The sequence below is a fragment of the Copadichromis virginalis genome, linkage group LG10 (genome assembly GCF_057382275.1).
Source record: "Copadichromis virginalis isolate Kocher_CV1m ecotype Utaka linkage group LG10, C_Virginalis_male_GT1.1, whole genome shotgun sequence".
Taxonomy (NCBI): Eukaryota; Metazoa; Chordata; class Actinopteri; order Cichliformes; family Cichlidae; genus Copadichromis; species Copadichromis virginalis.
Window position 1 is genome coordinate 11817381 of NC_140627.1, and position 18957 is coordinate 11836337.

The 18957-nt window shown below is 39.7% G+C and overlaps 2 protein-coding genes across 2 annotated transcripts; both read right to left on the reverse strand.

The window, feature by feature from the left end:
* Positions 1–882: 882 nt before the first annotated feature.
* Positions 883–5078, reverse strand: rom1a (retinal outer segment membrane protein 1a). Its single transcript, XM_085471367.1, has 4 exons — positions 4850–5078; positions 1839–2269; positions 1457–1703; positions 883–1317 (listed from the first exon to the last, which is right to left on the reverse strand). The coding sequence occupies exons 1-4, from the start codon at positions 4997–4999 to the stop codon at positions 1108–1110; spliced, it is 1038 nt and encodes a 345-aa protein (XP_085327493.1). The 5' UTR covers positions 5000–5078; the 3' UTR covers positions 883–1107.
* A 2935-nt stretch (positions 5079–8013) lies between these two features.
* Positions 8014–16261, reverse strand: LOC146699896 (uncharacterized). Its single transcript, XM_085471471.1, has 8 exons — positions 16174–16261; positions 14253–14463; positions 11303–13928; positions 10873–10901; positions 10562–10723; positions 10407–10473; positions 10199–10303; positions 8014–8908 (listed from the first exon to the last, which is right to left on the reverse strand). Exons 1-8 carry the CDS (start codon positions 16259–16261, stop codon positions 8066–8068), a joined length of 4131 nt encoding a protein of 1376 aa, XP_085327597.1. The 3' UTR covers positions 8014–8065.
* Between the last annotated feature and the right edge of the window lie 2696 nt (positions 16262–18957).

Here is an 18957-nt window from a genome sequence, read left to right on the forward strand (position 1 = left end):
TACATTACATATTGGCATGCCTATATAACTTTGTGTTTGAATGATTATCTCTCAGCTTTACCAGTCTTCCCTTTTACCAGTCTCAGTATTATTATTTTTCACCTTTTCAAATTTGTATAAGGAGACAAAGCCTTCATATGGTTCACCGTTCATCTGCCAGCCACCTGACGCAGGCGTCTAACTGCTAAGGCAGCAGGCTGGGTATTAACTAATGGGATTTGGCAGCTAAGGTGTCAGAACAGAGGACACACTCGATGGCTTTCACTGCATTACTGACAACGATTAATCAGCCTTTGTAATCTGATTCCTTTCACTGAGTGAGAGAAGAGAGGCGAGGAGAAAGTGCTATCTCACAGCCACTGTCATGGAAGGTGACAAGTGAAGTATTTTAATGTCTCTGCGTGCTGTATTTACATCACAAAGAAAATAAGAAAACAACTCCACTCCATGAGACATTTAGTAACCTCAAACTTTAATAAGTCATCTTTTATATATTATCGTCATAATCCTGTTGCGCAGCAGAGCATTGTGCCTCATGTCTCTCTACAGTCAGCTTTACATCTTCCACAAAATATATAATTTTTGTACACTTGCTCTTCGATTAATGTTTATCCTCTGATTGATGGGTGACTGCTTTATTGCGTTTGAGACAAACAAGTCTTGTGAGTGTGTAATTATAATCCAAACCACTTTCAAAAGCAATATTGGTAATTGCATATATTTGTAGGACTGTAAACAAACAATCAAGGATTTGTTAATCTTGTGCAGTGAATAACAGGCAAAATAAAAGTGATAGACAATTAAAAAAAGTTCTCATTATTTTAAGCATCTTATTCATTTTAAGGAGTACAAGTGTCTGAAAACTGGATTAATCATAGCTGCTATGGGTACATTTACTGGCAATAAAGACACCAAGATAGAATTTGACTGGGAATTAGAGTAGATGGGTGGATGGTTATCTGACAATAAAAAAACAAAAACACTATCCCTAAATTTGTGAAATTCACAGAAATTTGTTATTTGTGTTCTTTTTTAAAAATTGAAATCATTCCTTAGATGCCGTCTTGTACAAGTTATTTACACGTGATGTTTGATGTAAAATGTGGTTTAGGTGGGAGTTGTTGTGGCTGCAGCACTCCCTTCTTCGACCTGGTTTTTGAGCAGGAGGAACTTCAGCACAGGGTCGAGATACTCCATGATGGTTTCTTTCACTCCCTTCTCTAGCAAGTACCCTTCTGTCTCGATTTCAGTGTTTTCCTTTCCTGCCACTGCCTCCATGGCGGTCTGCAGGAGGCGCAAACTCACCAGCACAGAGCCCTGCAAAAGTGAGAGCGATTGGGGAGCAAGTTAGACAAGGGTAAGCTCTTTAAAACCCAGTGTTGTATGTCTCACATTTTATAAATTACAAGCTCGCTGTGGCACCACAATCTCTGCCTGAAATCATGGTCGGGCTTACCTGTAAGAGGAAGATTGACAGAACTCCAGCCCCAATTGTGTTCATCAGGCCCATGTAGTAGTTGACCAGAGCCTCTCTGCACCCCCGGAGGTAGATGTTGAGCTCTTCGGTTTGGTAATCATAGTTATAGTGAGCTGAATTGTTGGTAAGCTGATACTGCATGCACGGCCGTGGAGAACTGGGGTTACAGCAACTGAATGGGACTCCGTCTACCAAGTAACGGCCATCCACGTTGCTCTTGATGCGGCTATAGAAACAAATGAGGGATTACTAACACTGTTACCACATGATTGTCTTCTTTAGTCACACTTTTTCAATCCAAACTCTTTCATTTTTTAAGAATATGCACAAATGTGAAACCCACTACCCTCCAGCCCCTTACTCTTTCACTTCCTTAGAGCTGAAATCAAGGTAGCGGTTGCTGATCCACTGGACCTCGAACCAATCCCTGAAGTCATTGTTCCCACAACACTGAAACTCCATCTGCAGACGATCGATGTTCTGCTTCTGGAAGCAGCGGCCTGGTGTGTCTGTATCCTTGTAGAAGCGGATGCCATTCCTCAGGCCAGCCTTTAGAGAAGACTCCAGACTGCCCTTCATTGCGTAGCTCATGATGACAGCTAGCAGCATGAGCACGGTGAAGAAGCAAGAGACGGCAAAGTAGGGCTTCAAGAAGTTCTTCCAGCGAGGGAATCGCCCAGCGTCCAGGGCATCCTGACAGATCTTTGATGCAAAGTAGTTGATGCCCAAGGAGGCGAGACCAACAATCATGAGGGTGTTCGGCACAATATGAATGTCTTGGTTATCCATTACCTGAAAGTGAGTCACACAGCAATGTGTGGAATATTAAACCATTCAAATTCATTTCAATAATTATGCAGAACAAATAAACAAAATTAGTGAAGTATGAAATTCTATGAAAATCGCACTCACCAGCCACTTTGTGAGGTACACCTGTTCAACTACTTGTTAACAAAAATACCTAAGTAGCCAGTCACATGGCAACAACTCAGTTCATTTAGGCATGTAGACATGGTCAAGATGACTTGCTCAAGTTCAAATCGAGCATCAGAAGAAAGGTGAGTTAAGTGACTTGGCTGTTGGTGCCTGGTCTGAGTATTTCAGAAACTGCTGATATACTGGGGGGGGGGGTGTTCTACACAACCATGACTGAAGATTGCTTGTAGCCAGTGAGCTTCAGCTCACACTGAAAATGTCTCTGTGATACTAAAGGTTTAAGTAGAAAGGCCTGGCTACCTCAATCCGATAGGTAAGGAATGGTGACTGAAAAAAGAACACTCGTTACAAACAGGGTATGCAGAAGAGCATCTCTGAGTGCACAACACATTTAAGCAATGGGCTACAGCAGCAAAAGACCACATCAGGTACCACTCCTGTCAGCTAAGAACAGGAAATTGCGGCTACAATTTGCATGGCCTCTGCAAAATTGAACACCAGAAGACTAGAAAAATGTTGGTCGGGTGAGTCTCGTTTTCTGCCTTGTATCAATGATTTACTTTGTTGTTTTGGGGTTGTAATGATGTGGGGATATTTTCTTGGCACACTTTGGGCCCCTCAGTACCAACTGAGCATGGTTTAAACCCCAAAGCTTACATGCTCCTGACCATGTCCATCCCTTTATATTCACAGTGTACCCATCTTCTGACGGCTGTGGCCTTGTACAGGACAACACTCCATGTCACAAAGCTTAGATAATCCCAAACTGGTTTCTTGAACATGATAATGTTCACTGTCCACAAACAGTCTCCACAGCCACCAAATCTTAATCTGGCACCTTTGGGAGTGATGCAACACCAAAATTCAAGTCATGGATGTGCAGCCAAAAAAATTTTGCAATAACTGTGTGATGCTATCATGTCAATATGGACCAAGCTCTCTAAGGAATGTTTCCAGCACCATGTTGAAACTTTGCTATGAATAATTAAGTCAGTTCTTAAAAGCAAAAAGCAGTTGTGTCAGGTGAATGTCTAATAAAATGTCCAGAGAGCTTATGTTCACAGCCATAAATATAATTGCATGTATATGTAAACTTTTTAACCAATTTTTCTCCTCTAATAAGTCAGACTGTTCTTCTCCAATGCCTACTATTTTGAATATATAGACACTAATGCGGAGAGTACAGTCCTGAAATGAAAGTTAACATTTTTGACATCACAACATGCGTTGATGAGGCTTAGAAGGCTTAAAAGGATTCCACCTTTATTTATGAAGAGACGTCAATTTGTAAATGTGCGTAAATATATATAGAAATAAAACATATTGTCAGCATTACTGTCAGATGCTAAATGTCATAATGAAGAACTAGACCAGAATGTATGAGCCACAAGCAGCTGGGGCTTAAAAGTATCGTTCAAGGATACCTGTCGTACATTTAGTAACTCAGAACTCAGTTTGTTATCCACTTCTACCACACAGAACAGACACAAACACCACAACTGCATGAAATTGCAGCCACTTCCCTTTTAAATATGGTAGTGAGGTTCTACTGAATGCTGCACTATTTGTCTTTGGTTTGTCTTTGGTTTACGTATTTGGTAAACCAATGTGATTCCAATGGAACATGTTTGTAGAGCACAGTTCCTGAAGCTATATGTCAAGCAAACTAACATCCTCAGAGATTCATTTTGGTAAAATGGAAATTTAAAAAAATAATTTCATTTTGAAAACACAACAAAGTCTTGTGTTCAGTCAAACGTTCTCTGATGATGGGATTAAACCTTTACTGTAATCTACATAATAAGATAATATTTTCTTTGCATTTTTCAATCATTCCAAGCGTGTGTAACAATAAAACTGATCATACAAAGCTATGGTGACAGCTTTAAGTAGCAGTAGGGATTAGGGTAATTAAGACTGACGAAGCCTAATTTATGAAATGATGAGTCAGGATCCAAAGTGGGTCACAGGTGTGTTGATTGCCGATTAGCACGGAGATTTCATTTATCCTCTAAGACTTTTTCCTTTTGCATTTTCCCTGAAAATCTAGTGTCTACAGTTAAAACCCAACACAGAAGGCATTTGTTGAGTGTACTCAGGAATATTCACACCTGGTATTATAGCGTATAATCAGATTCTTTAGGCAATTAAATATAGCGTCCCTGATATTTGATGCACAACTTGATGTGAGATTAGAAATATTAGCACTTATTAGTGGTTTATTATTTGACATTATTTGTAATAGTTATCATTGCAGACAACAATAATTTTAATGACTTTCTTCCCATTACACACAGTTACAGTAACTATGCATACTCTTAATACTACATTTCATGCAAATAGTAGTTACCCAGTAGTAATTTTCAGGCATCCTACAATGGGTAAATTCAAAAAGTATAAGAAAGTATTCACTCTAGGAGGTCAAATTTTAAGTACCTCTGCCCTCCTGCGGAGCTCCGTCTTGAGGATGCACCCCAGGGTGAAGGTCGTGGCCCCAGCAACCGTGGCACACCATGACAGGATCCACAGTCCCTGGGCTAGCTTCACCCTTTTCTGAAAGGGGAACTTCATCTTCATCACCACCATGGTTGCAGCGGGGGAATCTTACCAGGTCTCACCGGGGGGTAGGGGAAGGAGAGCGACGAGGCCGCGGGGGACGATGCTGTGCTCTGGCTGTGAGAGAGGAGAAGAGATGAGAGGGAGGACTCCAAAGGCTTAAAGATGAAGATGGCAGAACTGAAACACCCCTGTATAAACAGTGTGAGGACAGTTCAGACACAAAACAGTAGTTTTGTGAGAAACAAACAACCAAACTAAGAAGTAGAGAGGTTAGCAGAAAGTCCCTGGAAACTTCTGAGTTTTAGAGCTTTACATCACAAGTGGTGCATCTTCAATTAAACTGATGTTGGTGGGTCAAATTTTACCTTATTTTTTCCTAAAAGATTCTGAAAAAAAGTCCAGTTATCTCCAGCAACCACTGTGTACCGTCCAATGTGCCACACAGTGGATTTGGCACACTGGATTTGGTAAACCTGGATGCAGGGGGGCGTCTTACCACTAATACCTACCTATCCTATTAAACTGGTTTGTGGATCCAGGCCATTGTCTGCTCAGCATCTGTCACTCATACAGAGGGACATGGATGACAAGCCAAATTGAAATTGACAGGGAGGTATTATTAATACACAAGTCATTATCTGTGTAATGCAGACACTTGGGACACATCTACTGGAAAAAATTACAAAGTACAAGAAAATTACATGAGATTTAAAAAAATATTTAGACAAATAGGTCTAAATATTTATTTCCATTTTCAATTTGCCATTATGTAGAAGTCTACAGGTTGAGAAACAGTCAAAGTCCTCTATTGGACCCAGAGTCACTGGCTCTCAACTCTGTGTAGTAATATATGAGGGGAAGAGTAGCCAACTCTCATTACTGCCTGACTGATACTCTGAATCCAAGTAGCATGGTCCCAAGGTGGCAAACATTCTCACCTCCTCATCCATACTGGTACCAATTTTCCATTAATATTTCTGGTCAATATGGTCTCTTTCATTTGCTCTGACTTTGCAGAACTCCTCTTATATGTAAGCAAACAAATCTACAATGAATATTTGTCTCCACCTTCTTAATCAGAACATGTATACAGTGAGATGATGATTTATTACAGTTCACAAAAGGCATCTGAAAGTGTATCACTACTGTTGTACTAATTTTGGTATCAATCCAGGATCAAGTAAATACAGGGTAAGTATTGACATTTTTGCTTTCCACAATTATTAGTCAGTGCAACAAAACACACCTTTCAGCTTTTCTTGTATTTTGAAACTGGAATTTTTGGAGACCTGGAATGTAAAGTGCTTTTCTTTAAAATGTGATATAGGCCATAAATAAAATAGATGTGACAGCAATGCTATAAGTTTCAGACGTTTTTCATGTTTAAGGTGTATCTATAGATTTTTTTCGTTTCCAAAAAATAATTTATTTAACTCAATTCAGTGGATTACATCACTTAGATAATAGAAACAAAGTATCCACGCTGTCATGCTAGTATTGAATTTTTACTGTGGGTGGCTGTAGCTCAGGTGGTAGAGCAGGTCATCTACTGATCGGAAGGTTGGTGGTTCGATTCCCGGCTTCCCCTAGTCTGCATGCCAAATATCCTTGGGCAAGATACTAACCTGAAATTGCTCTCCGATGCATTCATTGGAGTATGAATGTGTGTGAATGTCAGTTGTGCTTGTGTGAATGGGTGAATGCACAAGTTGTGTAAAGCGCTTTGAGTGCTCAGAAGAGTGGAAAAGTGCTATATAAGAACCAGTCCATTTACTTCTTTTTTTTTTTTTTTTTGCTTTGCTCTGGACTACCGTACTGGTCCATGAAAAGCGCTATATAAATCCAATCCATTATTATTATTACTACAGCTATAGCCTGTACATGCTTATAGTTATAGTATATTCATAATATACCTTCATACCGTGTACATTGTAACATACCTATAATAGATCTATATTCTGTAATATATCTATATTATTGCTAAAGCACTTTCTGGATGGATGCAAACTGCATTCCGTTGCCTTGTACTTGTGACATGTACAATGACACTAAAGTTGAATTCTATTCTATTCTATTCTATTCACAGCTGAAACTGTGTCTCACTGTTTTGTTTTGGGTTTGTTTTTTTTTTTCATTTCAGTTAGATGTGACATGGACAGAGACACAACTGTAAAATCTGTTCATTTGCAAGCTTTTATTTTGGCAGGATATTGTAATATGAGGAAAACAGCAAACATAACATAATTTTCACATTTTAAAAGCTATAGCAATACCGTATTTATAAGTATATATATATATTATCAGTAGCATGTAAGGCAAGCCTATCATAATTAAATTGTACTATAAACTGAAAGGAAATCAGGTTCAATATAATCTTTTTAACTGTTTTAAATTGCTTGATGTTGTTTATAGCATTCAAGAGTATCTAACAGTAGCTAGCTATGTAAATAAGTATAACTTATATGATGACTTTTTAAAATTCTGCAATGATGAAAAAAGAAAAGGAACTGCAGTAATCAGCCACAACATTAAAACCACCTGCCTAACATTGTGTATGTCCTCCTTTAGCCACAAAACCACATTTGACCTGTCAGAGTATGAACTGTGGCTATTTTGTTGTTTCAGCAGTGGAACCTTTGGCTCATGTGGGCTCTGTGGTGGAGCCTTGGAGGCCCACCTGTCAGTGGTTTTGGCTGACCATTCTATTTGTATCTATGCAACAAAAATACACATTTACATTTTACAATGAATTAATCAGTTTATCTAAGCTGTACAGGATTTTCCAAGTAGTGGAAAATATATAGTATATAGTATAGTATAATATAGTATTCATCAACCAACAATCACTTTCAGCAAATGCCAGCTATAATAATTTAAAGCTAGAAACTCATCGCTTTTATTGAATACACCAATTGGACAGTAGGAAAGTTTATCAAAGTAAATCCATAAAATCTACTTTTCAAATTCAGAAATTAAATTACATCAAACATCAAATTAATGTGGCTGAATCCATAAACCACTAAAACGAGCTTATTCATTAAACTTGCTACTACAGCTACATTAAATTAGGATTTTAGTGCAGTCATGTTACTGTCACAGCTTTGTTCGCTCTCCTTTCAGCACCTCATCTGGAATCCCTCCTATCCAGCCATGTACTTCAGCCCTGTCCTGCTCTCTTCCCTCTGTAGTGTAAGAATCACATATGAAGTGGTTTAGCATCCGCTCGGCTGACTGCAGGCTGGCCAAGCTGCTTTCTGCCTTTGACATACTGCTATCTATTGGCCTCCCAATAACCCTGTGGTTGCTTGTGTTCCAATGATGAATGATCTCATTATCTAAATCCTCAGTAGCTTCATTCCCTCGATGGCGGAGGTCCATCATGGCCTCTGTGCCTCTCAGCTCTTTTTGCATGTGATGGCATGCCAGAGGAATTTCCTCAAGGCTTGCTGACCGGATAAGAATGGCAGATCCATGATTTGGACTAGAGGACCTGTAACTTCCCTCACCTGTAATGTCATCAGAAAGATTCTTCATGCCAGAAGGGCGAGAACTAGTTTGTGGTGCAGGTAAATTGTCACTGTGGGAGGTGAACTGAAGATGAGGTATTTGCAGTGGGCGTGGAGAGTGTGGTCTGGGAATTTCCTCACTTCCTGACTCGCTGTCTCTGTCCAGGTCTGCTTCCCGGTGTCTCCAGGTCTGACCCCTGTTTGATCCTGTCAGTATAAGCCGTGGGGTCTCTTCTCCCACTTCAGACCAGTCAGATTCCTCCTCCTCTGGGACTGACCCTAGAGGTTGCTCCTGCCCAGCAGCTTTAACCTTTCCATAATTATCGTTGTCCATAAACTGAACTGGAGGGGGAGCGATTGGGAGAACCACCTGATTAATGGTATCATCTGACTGAAAATGATGGTTGTTTTTGTGTATTGCAGAAGTCACCTGAAATGAGAAGAGAAACTGATCAGTTCAATGGAATTTGGAAATAATAAATGTGAAATATGATTGAAAGGAAAACAAAGGTTTTGTATGAACAAAATTATACTAATGCCGAGTGCTATGCTGTCCTCTAAACTATTTAAGACATAGGAAAAACATATTTATACTTCATACTGTATGAAAAGACTAATATAACCTGCATGTCATGTGGACTCTGAAACCTCAAATTTGACATTTTGGTCAATATCATCTTCACAGACATCAGAAATCACAAGGGATGAATGGATCCGACTGAGAAACCAACGACACTCCACATACATATGCATTTTGTCAATCACAAGCTAGAAACACCATAAATCATGTGGTTTGTCATCTATTTAACAAACTTACAACTAGAATATCAAATTATTATTGGGGTATTGAATTCAGTGGGAATTTAGGTATTTTTCCATAAACGGTAAATGGACTGATTCTTATATCTAGCGCTTTTCTACTCTGTCCGAGCACTCAAAGCTCTTTATACAGCTAATCCATTCACCCAATCACACCCATTCACCCAAGCACTTCTAAGCTTAAGCGCTAAGTATCTAACACTCGGATGGATATATCGGAGAGCAACATGGGGTTAGTATCTTGCCCAAGGATATTTGGCATGCAGAATGGAGCAGCCTGGAATCGAACCACCAACCTTCTGGTTAGTGGCTGAGACGCTCTGCCACCTGAGCAATAAGCCATTCCTGATATCAAGAGTGCTGCGGGCCTGCTTAAAAACCAAGAATTCCAGGGCTACCGAATCATAAATCTCACTCTAATCAAAATACAAGAAAGAGTGATGCATTTGAAAACTGTATTCAAAAAACATAAACTACACAGGCTGTTGGTTATAAATTGCTAATCCTACTCAGACACAAGTGTTTAGGCCAGTGTGTGACCCACTTGCCTCTGGGACACAAACTTCAATACCAGAGTGGTACATTTAGGTGAGAGTAATTATTAATATCACAAACTAACCCCCACCCCCTTGTTACCAGTTGAAAGTTATTTTTTATATAATGAAATACATTTATATAAATATCTAACTGTATGTGACTAGAAAGTAATTTCAAAATGAATTTATTTTATTACTGCAGCTCACTTGCAGCACCTAGAGATATTTTCCACACTGATCTAAACAATCAGATTTTTTTTTCTGCAACCTTAGCAGCCGCTACTTTGATATTTGCAAGGAATGCCAGAATTAAATGTTACTAATATTTTCCAGACCTAGAAATGAAAGAATGCCAAAGAGCTTACACTGAACACTTCGCCAGAGTTGCCAAATTTCACATTACCAAGCTGCTGTGTCAGCTCTGAAATACGACAGTTCAATCTTTGTCGTTCTTCTTCCATATTTTGAGTCTGAAACAGAAGGAAAATGGGGGAACAAGATGTAATAGCTCACATATATGTTTATAGTAATGGATGTCTTACATCAGATGTACAGCCATGCTTGCTTTCTCACCACTGAGTGAAGCTTTTGCTCCAGAACATTATTAGTCTGCTGTGTGGACGAGCAGTTATCATGTAGTCTGAAATAAGGCAGAGACAGACTTACTCAGCAAACATTATAACAGTTATCACTATTTGCAGTTAGTCTCTGGAAAAGGCATTCTTCACCTCTTAAACCTCTCTGTGAGGTTGCTGAGCTCTGTGCGTGTCCTCTGAAGTTCCGCCTCCAACAGCTTTTGGCTACTCATGAATTCCTCTCCCAAACACTCCATCCTCACAGCTGTCTTCAGCAAACTGTGGTGCAGACCTTCATTTTGTTCCTGTATTATCCTAAAATACAGACAGACAAAAGCAAGAGTTGTCAAGCTTTGATCCATTTATTTTTAAATCGTTGTTTTTCTTTTTAAATGAACAGTTCCATATTTTCTATGTTACACATCCAAATACCCAAACACCCAAATGAATAACATTGCACTTACATGATTCTACCCAGCTCCTCTTTCTTCTCCTGCGTTGAAGTAATAAATACATGAATTATTTTTTTTAAAAAAAGCATTCAACGGGTACTCAGTTAGGGTTAAAGTGAAAAATGAAATGAAATGAAAGATGAACACATAATATTAGTCTAGGATGTCAAATTGATTGCTATTAGTTTGTATTTAGTAGCTAATCTATTGTTCTGTAACTAATCTATTGTTCTTTAACACGTGAACGTCATTTGCAGATCTATTGTCTGCCATGACGTGTAAGCTGTTGCCCAAATCAATATGAACGGAAATTAGATGAACATCATTACATAACCAGATAATAAAAAACATAAAACACAGGCAGCCATGTGATCCTGGTAGTTACTTGTGTGTATGCACATCATAATAGAAAACATTTTCAGTGAGTATAATAATGCCATACTTGTTGTAATGATGGGCCAATGAAACTTGTTCGTTCCTCTTCGTGGCTGCTGGGGTTGCTTGTTGTTGTCATGGAAGACTCTGGTTTAATGGAAAGAGGCTCCGTCTTCCTGTGTGCCAGTGGACTGCCAGCAGAATGCCCCTTCAAATGAGTGTGGTGGTCATCGTGGTCAAAATCATTGTTTCTTGAGTGGTGCTGGTTGGGATGCGATTCATGGTGGTGATGACCTGATCTGTAGTGGTCTCCATGTTGTACGCAATGGCCTGGATTGTGCTGGTCTCCATGATGCTGATGTTGATGAGATTCCCTATGTTGATCTTCATGGTGATGATGGCCTGAACTATCAACATCATCATGATGATGATCTAGACTGTGGTGGTCATGTTGATGGTGAATGTTCAAAATATGATGGTCACGGTGACGATAGTGATGCTCTGGACTGTGATGGTCTCCATGATGACGATGATGGTCTGAAAAGTGGTGGTCTCTATGATGATGGTGATGATGATCTTGACTGTGGCGGTCTCCATGATGATGATGGGGATGCCCCAGATTGCGGTGGTCTCCATGATGCTGATGCACTGGGCTGTGGTGGTCCCCATGATGAAGTTGGTGTTCTGGGCTATTGTGGTCCCCATGGTGATGGTGATGGTTTGGTCTGTGGTGGCCCCCATGGTGATGGTGATGGTCTTGGCTATGGTGATCTCCGTGATGATGGTGATGGTCTGGCTTGTGATGGTCCCCATGATGATGGTGATGGTCTGGACTATGGTGGTCTTTGTGATGATGGTGATGGTCTGGACTATGGTTGTCTCCATGGTGATGGTGGTGACCTTGGCTATGGTCTTCTTGGTGATGATGGTGATGGTCTGGACTATGGTTGTCTCCATGGTGATGGTGGTGACCTTGGCTATGGTCTTCTTGGTGATGATGGTGATGGTCTGGACTATGGTGGTCTCTGTGATGATGTGGATGGTCTGGACTATGGTGGTCTCTGTGATGATGGTGATGGTCTGGACTATGGTTGTCTTTGTGATAATGGTGATGGTCTGGACTATGGTTGTCTCCATGGTGATGGTGATGGTCTGGACTATGGTCTTCTTGGTGATGATGGTGATGGTCTGGACTATGGTGGTCTCTGTGATGATGTGGATGGTCTGGACTATGGTGGTCTCTGTGATGATGGTGATGGTCTGGACTATGGTGGTCTTTGTGATGATGGTGATGGTCTGGACTATCATGGTCTCCTTGGTGATGGCCTTGGCTATTGTGGTCTACATGATGATGGTGATGGTGATGAACATGACCGTATTGCTTGCCATGGTGGTGATGGTGTGCATTACTATGATGATGGGATGGGCTATAGGGTTCTCTATGTCGATGTTGCCCACGGTAATGGTGATGTGATGCAGAGTGGTGATCTTTGTTGTGGTAGGTATGGCTATGTGACTCTCCATGGGGATAAACAGGACTGTGGTCCTTTCTGTGATGATGGTGAGGACTTGGGCTATTTCCATGGTAATGATGATGGTGATGGTGACTAGAAGTCTCATGGTCTCCTTTGTGGTGGTTATGGTAGTGCTTAAAAGAATGGGAGTGACGCTCAGGAGATTGAGACCATGAGTGACGTCTTCTAAAACAGCTGAATTCTGTGCAGCTTTTTGGCCTATGATGCATGTGATGGGGTGCCTCTTCAAAATAGCGACTTTCACCGTGGAAAGATTTAGACTGAGACAACTGCGAAGAGTGTGAATATTTGCTGGAGCTAATTGAGTCCGCACTGGTGGGCCGGCTTCTTTGCTGTCTAGGTTTGTCAGTCCTGCTGTCCGCCTTCCTGGATCTAAGAGAGGCCTGCCCTGGACTGCAGGGTCGTTGCGCATCTGTCACGCCAAGAGTGGTTAGCCTCATTGGGCTGAGCACCTGCCGAGTAATCTCATTAAGAAAAGCAGAGAACTTCATTTTTTCTTTCATTAAATTCTTCCTGGCTTCATTTTTCCTCTTCTCCGATTCATTTTCATCCTCATTTCCATGTCCTTTGTCTTTGGGTGTGGTGAGAGCCTCCATTGATTTGGCCTTGCGGAAACTTCCATCATTTTCAAAGCTTCTTGCAATTTTCTTAGGGCTTTTTGAGGTTCCCTTTTTGGGGCCACAACGAGAGGACTTGCTTTTCTCTTGTTTCTGTTTGCTGGGCACCTCATTTAGATTAGCTGGTTTATTTATCAAAGGAGCCATATCATCTCCTTCATCAAAGTACTTGTGTTTTCCAGAGATATCGGTCCAGGATTGTGAATGCTGTGGCTTCCTGAAAGGATTGCTATCTGAAGTGTCACTTCTGCTGCTGTTCTCAGAAGACAGACTAGAAGAAGAGGAAGATGTTGTAGAAGAGGAAGAGAAAGAGGAAGGGGAGGAGGAAGAAGAAGAGGAGGACAAAGAGGAAGATGAGGATGTCGATGAAGATGAAGAGGATGAAGAGGATGAAGAAGAATGGCTTGAGGAACTTGAGGAAGTTTGTGAAAGAGAAACATGACGATGGTTTTGCTTGTGGTGGTAATGGTGAGATTCGGACTGATGTTGACGGTTGGTATGATGATCACTCAAAATGCTCTCCTCTGCTGTAGAATGAGTGCTATTTCAAAAAGAAAACATGGGTGTTAAAGGGCACAGTGTCTACAGTAAATTAATTCTGATACTTGGTTAGCCTAACTACCAACCAACCCCAGAGATTCATTCCCCCAAGACAATTTTAAGAAGAAACAAAAATTCTATTCTGATAGCATATGACGTGATTGGTGAAAAGGTTACTTCTCATCACTGATAATGGAAAAGACCTCACATGATTAATGTGAGGTCTAATTAATGTGTGATTAATTTTGTAAAAATAAAAACAAAATCTATATGAAATGCTTAAATAATTACTGTTAACATACAGTTAGAAAAAGGATGGACTTACTCATGACTATCGTTGCCATCTGACCTTTGTTTATTATTGTGACGCTGATGGCCTTGATTTTGATGGTGGTGCTTCACATGTGGACCTTTGGAGCCGGCTGGTCTTCTGTGCTTGTGCTCTTTTTCTTGATGATCACACATTTCTGCCTTGTGACTTATGATCTCCCTGGTGTTCTGATGAGGATGTACAGGTCTGAATTTTTTTCCATCAGCTGGCAATGCAATCAGGAGTCCTCAGAAACTTGCACAAACTCTGTTCCTGGGAAAATATTTGCTTTATTTACAACTTTACAATATAAATCCCTCTGCTTTGATCACATTATTACCTCTGCTAATATAAATGTGAAAGGTTTTTCAATGAATTGTGATAAAACATTGTAGGGGTGTAGAGTAGGATATGTCAGCAGTCCATTAAAATTTGGCTTACATCCACCAATTCTTCAAGGTCAATGTAATGATTTATTAGTCAAGAATTGACTAAAAACCTTATAACTTAGAAACAAAATTGTGGTGTTTATTGTACCATAGAAAGATTTAAAATATTATGTCACATTTAACCTCTAACCTTTGCTTCAATGTGATAATAATGATCTATTTAAACTATATTTCTTATTGTCATTGTTTGTACTGATAAGGTATTGGTATGTAGTGAATGATATATGAGGATTCTAAATATCACATTACTTTGGACCTCTGACTTCTTCAAGGCCAAATAAGGTAAAACTTTGATAAAACTTTCTCTTAGACTATGCTTAAAATTCTGTTGCCTTTGTTTGCGTTGGCAGAATAAAGGAAATGAAACTGGTATATGATGGGGATTCTTACATTACAGTTTGTATCCAAATGTCATGTCACATTTGACCTCCGACCTCACGTTTACATTTCACATCTGCCTGTCTTTGAAGTTGACCCCAAGAGAGTGAGCTGCCTTAGTGGAGGTTTGTGCTTTCAGTCTTGCTTATTTTTCTATCATATTCAAAGTGTGCATAATAACAGGAACACAGCAATACTTCATATTTGCATCTATAAAATCTGAGAATGCCTGTTATAATATACATTCAGTGATTACAAATTCATAGATCTATTCTAGATTACTGCAATCTAGATCCAGAATGAAAACAAATAACATAAACTTACTTAAACTTAATTTAAACTTAAAATTACAGCATTGACATCAGTGTCATTTCTCACATGTAATAAAAACCAACAGGTTTCGAGAGGATGAAAAACTGTTTCAGCTGCTTTTTTGTGACTAACTAAGCTGCCATAGAGACAAGAGCTGTACTCACAGTCTTCCACGGGCCCTGACGTTCACAGAAGCTTCCCTTGTGTGATGAGCCTTCTAATTGAACTGGGAGGCACATGTGAAGCACACACACTCCCATTTCAATTTATACTCCTGCACCGTCCAATGACAGAAAGGAAAGCTGCCACGAGCAGCTACTTTGAACTCTATTAAACTCTATTGAATACTCTGTATGACACCTTTTGAATTTAAAAATAACCAGCTGAATGAGGAATGTATTGGTCTGTGCATGTACAGTATAACTCCAAAATCAATACAAGCCACATGTACACATTTCTGCAGTGTACATAAAAAAAAAGCCTGAAACATAAATTTTCACTGCAGTTTTCATTCACTTTCATTTTTTTTTTAATATTTCTGGATTTTTGTACAAGTTTTGTTCTGCTGAAGCTGCAAGACATCGAAGCAGCGCTGCATTATTTGAACTTTGTCTTCCTGTCTCAATATATCACCAAAGAAGTCTCAAAAATCACAAGAATCTATCTTTATTTTGGAAATGGCCTGAAGACACAGCGATAGAATGAAGCCTTAATGTCACTGATGTGAGCTGCTATGCCAGCCAAAAAAACACAATGGCTTCCAGCATTCATTGCTCAGTGTGCACAGGGGCACGTACAGCTGGGCTCATCAAAAATAGGAACAGCAAAGGGAACAAAATGTGAGGTAAACTGTTTTTGAAGCGAGTCTGTATGACTGCAAGGCATGGTGGTGGGTGGGTATCAGATGTTATCTTCTTGTATCATACATTTCACAAAATGCTCTTTTTTGTCTGTTAATGTGTTAGAGATGGGGAAATGAAAATTCTTCTGTTAAAAAGGCCAAGCTAGCCTATAAAACTCACTCCAGATGTGAGAGTTCATTACAAAGACATTTTTACTGCCTACGATTGGCATCAGGAGTGCAGTGAAGTGCAGGAAAAGTGTGCAGCGTGTTAACAAGAAAGTGTGGACGTATTGATCAGGATGTCCCTATTATGTCAGTGCAATGGACAATCTAATAACTCAGAGTTACTGAGAAATACATTGAACTCCGATAGAGTGACAAAAACCATTAGACTTCACAAAGCAGTCAAGCGGTTATGTTAAACCACCAAAGAAAATTTTCATGTATCGAGTAACATGTTGGAGAATACAATCAAAATATTCTGGTGTATACCACAGAGCTGTGATCCGCTTTGTAATTTTTGCAACATGTGCATGTTGATAACTGCTGGCAGGTCTCCCCTCATCAATGTAACCGTGGCTCAGAACCACAGAAAATCAATAGCATGCACAATGGAAAGCTGGGAGAGTCAGATAATGCTCATGCGCATTGGTGGATATTTATAACACTAATATCTGCACAGGACTCAATAAATCAGGATGTGGCAAAGTTACATCACGCAATAAGTCACTGCAGGCAGAAATGAATGCTGTACTCTCCACGCTAAAAGACTGTGACTGTCCTTTTTCAAATACATTTAATTATTATAGCTTTTAAGTAAACTTTTTATGCAGGGAAAATATGACTGTTGAATGGGTATCTTGCCCTATCATGTGATGCAGGTTCACTTGGTACATCACATGAACAATCCAAAGCATGCCTTAAGGTCACTTCCTGAATCTCAGATCATTTTAATAATAAACAAACAGAAGTAATAAAGAGACTTTAAATGTGGTACAGTTCCTGGTGCCAGGTGTGCTGGTCTGAGTGTAGCTTAGGAACACCAAGCAAGGGAAGGGCCAATCACAAGTGAGTCACACAGGTGATTGCTGCCAGCTGTAGGGCCTGCTTCCTGCCTGACTTCCAGATCTGACTAATACTTTTGCCAGATAAAATGAAATGACAGATATTTTATGAGTAGTTTTAATAATTGTAAAGCTTTACTGTTTCTGTATTGGTGTGTTTTGTATTTATTAATTCATACATTACTTTTAATTGTAGGCAGAAAATGAGCAGAGCACTGGCTGCCTTTTATTTAAGGATTGTTTTAGACGCCATTCACAGAACTGACTTGTTTAGTAATTCTGGCGGCTGTATTTAGTGTAGATTTTTAATTCCTTGTTTGCTTCTAGGACTGCAGCTGGTGGTTGCCTCCAGTCACGGGAGTTGTTGCCATACAAGGAATTCAATGACTTTTGCGGTCATATAATTTCTTTGTATGTTTGTATGTTTCTAATAAATGGCCAGTTGTGGTCTGTTAATTGAAGCTCCTGCATCCTATTGCCATTTTCACATGAATATTTCATTGTTATTCATTTCCACATTGGCATTTCCCCACCCAGCCGTCTCCGGGGTTTACAGAGGATGTTCTGAAAAAAAGGGAGAATATCCAGTGAGTGGCAGCTCTCAGTGTTGTTGCAATGTTGAGACAATGTTGTTGCCAGAACAAAATGCCCAGACTGCTTTAAGTTGATAGGAAGGCAACAGTAACTCAGATAACCATGCATTACAAAGTATGCAGAACAGCATCTCTGAATGGAGAGCACATTGAACCTTGTAGCAGATGGGCTACAGAAGACCACATCAGGTGACACTTCTTTCCGCTAAGAAGAAGAAACTGAAGCTACAATTTGCACAAGTTCACCAAAATTGGATAATAGAAGAGTGGAAAAACATAATAACAGCAATAATAAAAACATTGCCTATTCTAATGTCTTCTGCAACATTTACATGGTAGGGTGAGAATTTTGAAAAATGAAAGCATGGATCCATCCTGCCTTGTATCAACAGTTCAGGGTGATGGATTGTTTAAAGGTCACAGCCTGCATGAGTATTGTTGCTGACATGTCAGTGTCCTTTATGACCACAGTGTCCCCATGTCCTAATGGCTGCATTGTTGCTGATCTATGAAGTAAATATGAGCCAAATATCACAAAACCAGAGGAACGTAGTATTAGCAATGTGTTCCTAACAAAGTGGCCAGTGAGTGCGTGACGAGATGAGACTAAAAGGTTTAGTTAATATGATTCTGGATCTTTAAGCCCCAAATTGTAACTATTATGCTTTTGAGCACTGACTACTGTCATATGTACACAACTATTCAGGAAAACCCTGCATAAAGTATTTAATTAATAATAATACATTTTAAAACAGGGGAACTGGAAGTCTGTTCAGAGGCCAGACTCTGATCTTTAAGAGCAAAGTTAAACCAGCAGGGGGAGTTGAGTTAGAGTTGCTTGCAGTCACATGGTTTAGCACCGTGTATTCATCAGGCTTTGTCTACACCATGTAGGCCTGCCTGTATTTTTTTCCTAATGTATCAAGTCCAAGCATGCAGCTCCTTCAAAACATAATTCTAAAGCCCATGCATACTCCCTGTGGAAGAATTTAAAAAAAAAAAAAAGAAAAAAAAGTATGATTTTAAATATATCCTGATTGAAAAACATGAAAACCTACTGAAATAAGATACAAACTCCAA